At 42.2% G+C, this 6,000-nt stretch overlaps 1 protein-coding gene across 1 annotated transcript in view; it reads left to right on the top strand.

The window, feature by feature from the left end:
- Positions 1–433: 433 nt before the first annotated feature.
- The window catches only part of HOMER2 (homer homolog 2 (Drosophila)), a 52,071-nt gene continuing 46,504 nt past the window's right edge, over positions 434–6,000 (top strand). The window contains exon 1 of the mRNA XM_008945277.1: positions 434–459. Within this exon, the coding sequence (XP_008943525.1) occupies positions 434–459 (26 nt within the window). The remainder of the gene's footprint in view (positions 460–6,000) is intronic.

The raw sequence follows: 6,000 nt of genomic DNA, 5'->3' as shown, positions 1-6,000 counted from the left end.
AGGGTCTGGCAGAGATAAGTTCAGCAAATTACAGCAGGAAAAATCTGCCACTACTAGTTGGATGCCTTGGTGCAAATTTCACCAAAATTACTTTCTACAATGCTGTAGAAAGAATGAACAGAGAGAAAACTTAATGTTAAGAGAGTGATCCTAGTCAAGTTGCTTTCAGTTACTAACCTAATTAATTACCACTGTTAACTGAATTATCACTTGAGGAAAAACTTATAAATAAAATATCCTTCATAAAGTTGGGATGTCCCTCAAGCCCTTCTTTATATTTGAAAAGAGGATGATGAGTAGGTCCCCTGGTAACAAAGGCATCATTTGAAATGTTAAAAAGAATTATTTGATGTTCAGTTCCTTTAAACTGAAAGTAGTTTTAAACTGGTTCAAGATCTGACAGTGTCTTAAACTGTTTGAGCATATTCCCGGCATGACCGAACCATGCGGAGAGGAGCAGTGAGTTTGCTGAGAACCCAAGAGCAAGGGCATCAGCCTAGTTTTGCATCTAGATTTTCTGCAGTGCTGTGTATTCATTTTATTTGTTCATTTGGCTCTGTTAATGCAGTGCCTACAATAAATAGCTTCACCCATGAGCATGTATTTAAGGATGCGTAAGCATTTTGAGCCAGCTGTTGGTTTTCCTGTTGACTTTGTGATAGGGTGTGTGCAGAGTGGGAAGGACCTCAGTTCTGAAGGTTACTGCATGGCCAGATCTCAGCCTGCTTTCACCCTGGGTACTGTCCACTGCATTTGTACACTTTGTGCACTGCAAATACAGCGTGTGACTTGTGTATACTGTGTTTTGGTTGTGGCCCCGTAGGATGTAAATGTGCTTAGGGAAACACATTTCAACCATGTTTCTCTGAGAATTCAGCTGTACACTGCGAATAGCTGACAATGCTGTTATTAAATCTCAGAATGTGACAAGGGCACTGCCTTCAAACGAAGACAGGAAGTGTTTAAGCTTGGGCATTAAAGAAACACTTAATGGCAAGAGCAATTAAGCAGGGAATAGGCCATTAGTATCAGGGAAGGTTATTGCTGAGCCGTAGCTACACATCACCCAGCACAGGTTAGAGATGGTGTGAGTACGGGTTGTGTAATATGTACTCAGGCAAAATGTACAAGAAGAGATTGGATGATGCAGTTGATCTTTGATTATATTTTTGATGACACATCCTAGCTGCTCTCTGCCTGTTTGTAAGAGAGAAATCTGTCTGCTGCTGCTGGCTTGGATGCTCTGTGCTTAGCTCACGTGTGACAGGGGTAGCTGGCTGCTTACTCGTTATTGACGTAGCAACTATTAGAGGCTATTGGACCCTCTTGCATCACTTGGAAGTGTTTCATAATGGTAATTTTGCCACTGGGGTCAGGATTAAAATGACGATAATATTTTAAATAATTGATGCTTAAGGCGCTTTAGGATTTGTTTGGGGGAAAAAAAAGGGATATTGCTGGATGACATCACCAAGTGGGACAGCCTACTTAATGACTCATAGGGGAGCAGGAGGCTCTGCTGTGTAGGTGTTTTAGGATTTGTGGGCTTCATGTTGAAGGCTGGCAGGACTGGGAGCTTTAGCTGCAAAGCAACTGTGGCTTTATCAAGGAGAGGAATGAGCAGATTTGACACAGGGGAAAGAGGGCCTGGCAGTGGAGGTGTGAGTCGAAGTGACTGCTGGTTACTGTGCAAAGCTTGTTCACTTCAGTGGGAATGCATCCTCCACTCTTGCCTCCCCCACAGACTAGTCTGATTTTATTTATTTGATGTGGCTTATCAAAATGCAAGATTGTATGAATTTCTGAAGTGACAAAATGTTTTCTTTCCATCTAGAAGTTTCACTGCAGCCTAAAGGATTTAGAAACTCAAACCCTGCTGCAATTCAAAAAGAAATTTTCTGTAGAAGTTGCACTTTTCTGCCTGCACATCAAGGGGCCTGAGAGAGCCCTCTGGGAGCTGCTAGGTGTTGTTCTCCATTAGCATTTGCATTATTATAATAGTAGTCCTTCAAATGCATTCTTATCAGGCGAGTTTTAGTACACCAATGCAGCAAGACAGCAAAGGCCTCTATGGAATATGTTTAAAGATATATAGCCAGCTCATACAATGTTTTTTCCTAAAGCTGCTTCTAATTGTATTGAGGATCCTTCCGTGTCGTCTGTAAAATGGTGTTTGAGTACTTACTGTATACATACTTGCTCTTTGCCTCTGCTTCACGCTTTGAAGTGGATTCTCCACAGATATGGAAGACTGTATTTTTTGGGGAAAAAAAAATCTTGCATGCCTCTGAAGGGAAATGGTAATTTTATTATGTGGAGATGTGAGCACCTTGTTTTCAGTATTCATTACTTACTGTTTCATCTCTAGAAGAAGGGCAGGTGATATAGCAAGAGCTGGGAATACTCAGGAAGGCTTTCTCTTTTGAAAACCTACTACTTCAGGATACAGACTGTCTTTCCTCATGTTAATTGTGTTGCAGTGACTGACTCAAGTTCTTTGCTTTTGCTGAGTTGTTCAGTAATCTCTTAACAGCAACACTTGGTTGTTGCTTTTGTTTCATTCCCCGATTTCATCAGGCTTTTGTATTCTGGCTTTCCACCATAAATCTGTTGCACACATCTAAAAATGTCTCCCTGCAGTTGTTTAAGTGGGAACATGTGATTTGTTTTGTGGTACTGAAAATTGTCAATGAGAGTATTTAAAAACAAACAAAAAAAAAAACCCCAACCCCTGGCCCCCCCAAAAAACCCACAACAAACCAGGAGAAATTCTGAGCCAGGATGTGCAGAATGGCCCTAGACAGCACTTGGGGCTGTGCTGGAGCTCCAGGCTGCATGAGAGATGTGTGGGGAAGCATAGAGGCACCTTATTGTTTACTTCAGAGAAGGTGATGGCTAAAGACAGGTCAGGAGCTCTGTTCTGGTAGGTAGCTCAGATGCGGGCATGAAGATGGCAGCAGTGTAGTGGTCAGCATGTCTCTGCCTTGACATTGCTCTGTCTTTAACCAGGATGTACCTGTGAACTGCCCCTCCAGGTAAAGCCTCACTTTCATGTAGTCTAACTCCCTGGCAGTCCTAAAGCTGAAATACTTCCTGACCTGCCAGGAAGTTTCTGCCCAGACAGGGCAGCTCTGAGACGCTCACAGGCACAACATTGCCCTTGGGTATACAAGGACGAGACTTTTATTGATGTACATATATAATCCAATGATCATCCTAATAATTCCCTCTCTTTCAGCTGCAATGGGGAGAAAATTTTTTTTTTTTTTAAACAATAAAGGAGATTTAGTTGCCTAAAAGTTTTGAGTGTGCAGGTGAATGAGAACTCTCTCTTTTAATGATTTTTTTTTTAAAATTTTGTGTTTGACAGCTGTTTGTTACACATGTAGTCCATTACAGGAGATAGCTAATTTTCTGTTGTCTGTTGTTTGTAGAGGTGCTCTGTAGAAACTTGTATTTAAGGTATGTTCTAAAAATGCTAATACATAAAAATGAGTCTAATTTGGTTTATGGTCCTTTTCAAGATGAATAGAAACTGGCCTGACTGAGAGAACAGGGATTTGTCACTTCACTACACCCACCCAAATTCAACGAAATGCAATTAAAAGCTTGAGTCTCTAATCTCAGTTACAATGAAGCACAATAGCTGTGGAGCAATGATCAAATCCCACATTCCAGAAAAGGAGCTGTTGCTTTGGGAGTTATTTGGGGTAGACTGGGAGGCTGCTCGCCTCCTCCCAGGCAGATCCAGAAGTATATACATGTGTCCGTGCTTCCTTGGGGAACTTTCCTTTCCCCTCTGTGCCGCTTCTACCTTCTTCTGTGCTTTGGAGCAGGGAAATAGGTGTTTGTGCATACTGAGAAATTCCACTTTGTCTTTTGAGAGATCCAAAGGACAAATAATATCTTTAAAGTTTCTGTGTGATCCTCAAAGACATTCCCTGGACAGAAAGTTCTGAGCATCTGTTTTTTGAGACCTTCAAAACTGCATATTATGGAACCAGCTTTCAAGGACTTAGTCGTGTGCAGCCTGATTCTCCCATCAATCTCTATTGCTCTGCTTTGCCTTCCCAGACTTCTCTGCAAAGTCAGAGGTTTTGCAGAGCGCTGTGGGGACGGCTTCCTTCTTCAGGTGGACCAAGCTCCTTGTGAAGCCTGGGGTAAACACCTCTCCTGTGTTTATGCTTACCTGCTTTTCCCTCTACAGAGAAGGTCTGTTCTGAATTTTTCAGTCTTGGAGAGCATGAATTCAGCATATGTATTGTTGAAATCTTTGCAAGAGCTTTTCTCCACTGAGTTAGATATTAGCATTTCAAATTCTATGGAGGAGAAGTTGCCAAAGTTTTTATATTTTAAGCTTAGATTTTGGAACGCAATCAAAACATCTAATCCACTTTGCATTCCATGCTTGGTCTTTCCTCCCAGCTTGATGAATTGGCATCCTTATCCTTAGGAGGTAGAGCAATGTTGTGCAACTCTGTAAGGCTTCTGCCTTGTAGTATCAAAGTAACATTGCACTGATTTGCAACACACTTTCCAATAACTGTTAAATTAGCATAAGTGACATGAGGTTGTACTGGAAAGAGTTTATGCTCATCAACTGCTTTACAGGATGACCTCTGAATTATTGGCCAGAAGAGAAAATAGACACACGACCGCTGGGAACAATTCGAGATGGTTCAATGCTGCCTGTTATTCCTTAAAAGGATGGCTGATTTCTCTGACTTAAACAGAGTGGTCCAAACTTTGCACCTCTAAGACCTAAGTTACTTTTCCTCCCTTTCTTTTCTTTTTATGTCACCTTTTTTGGCACTTGTCCTTGCCCTGGGGTGATGTGGGAGCTGCCGTGGCTCCCCATGGGGAGAACAGCCCGGCCAGTGCCCGGGGCGGCAGCAGCTCCGAGCACGGGTCAAAGTGTTGGCTGGGGATGCACATGGAAAAACACGGGGCTGGGTTGTCTAGGGAGAAATGGGCTGTTGAAATGCTCTTTTGCTGTCTTTCAGGGGTAGTGAAGCTTCCTAAAAGAAAACCACGTTTAGAGAGATCTCTAATAGAGGCCTTACAAGTCAAGTCAATTTAATTCTTAGGGTGCTAAAGTGTGAACGTGCAAAAAGCATAGTAAGAATTTCGCACCAGTTGGCACCTTATCCTCAGTGGCTGAGTGAGTACTTGATCCATTCTGCATACTAACACCAGGCACTAATTTTAGATCATGGGGACTACGAAGAGTGCAGTTTCTAGCTCCTGACTTGCTATAATTTACTTAGAGCAAATAGGTGAAGCTGGTACATAAACTTTTTTCTCCCCCAGCAAGGGAGGTGTGTGCTTCCACTAGCTAGAAATCTCTTCTCATGAGAGTGGACTCAAAACAAATTACTATGGAACACAAGATATGATTTAAAAACCTATTTTAAAACAAATGAATATTCAGAATTTTGTTCTGAAAATGAAGAAAAAATAATTTAAATTGTGTAATATGGGTTATTATCCAAACATAAAAGTCTGCGTGGAATTGACAAGCTGATTTTGTGCACATCTTTTGCTATAAATAAGCTGTAACTTAGAGCAGAAGGGGATCAGGTCTCCTGCATGTACTCCTCTTGTTTTGAAGGGTGAATTCACTGCTGCATAAATCTCATAGAAGGTTCAAAGCCCCACAGGAAAAGTGTTAGTAAAGGACGCAGCAATAAGCGGGTTGTGTCATCTGGGACTGGTATCAGCCTGACGTATTATCCATCAAGTGCTTTGTTTGCATTTGGTAAATACGATGAGCTCCCAGCTCTGTGCTGAAGTAGCACTGCAGAACTTAGCCGTGGCTTATCCAGTCGGCAGTGGGCCGACCAGAGGATGAGCCTCTGGTCACCAGGCAGCCGGTTTGTTTTGTTTCACAGGATTGCTGGGTCGTAGTTCTGTCCTCTCCCAATTGACTCCTCTGTTGGGAGCAGAGATGGGGACAGATAAATGCACCTAGTGCATGTATAGTCCTGTGTCAGAAACCCT

The sequence above is a fragment of the Merops nubicus genome, unplaced genomic scaffold, assembly GCF_000691845.1.
Source record: "Merops nubicus isolate BGI_N331 unplaced genomic scaffold, ASM69184v1 scaffold23968, whole genome shotgun sequence".
Lineage (NCBI taxonomy): Eukaryota > Metazoa > Chordata > Aves > Coraciiformes > Meropidae > Merops > Merops nubicus.
This window is presented reverse-complemented; position numbering and strand designations above follow the sequence as displayed.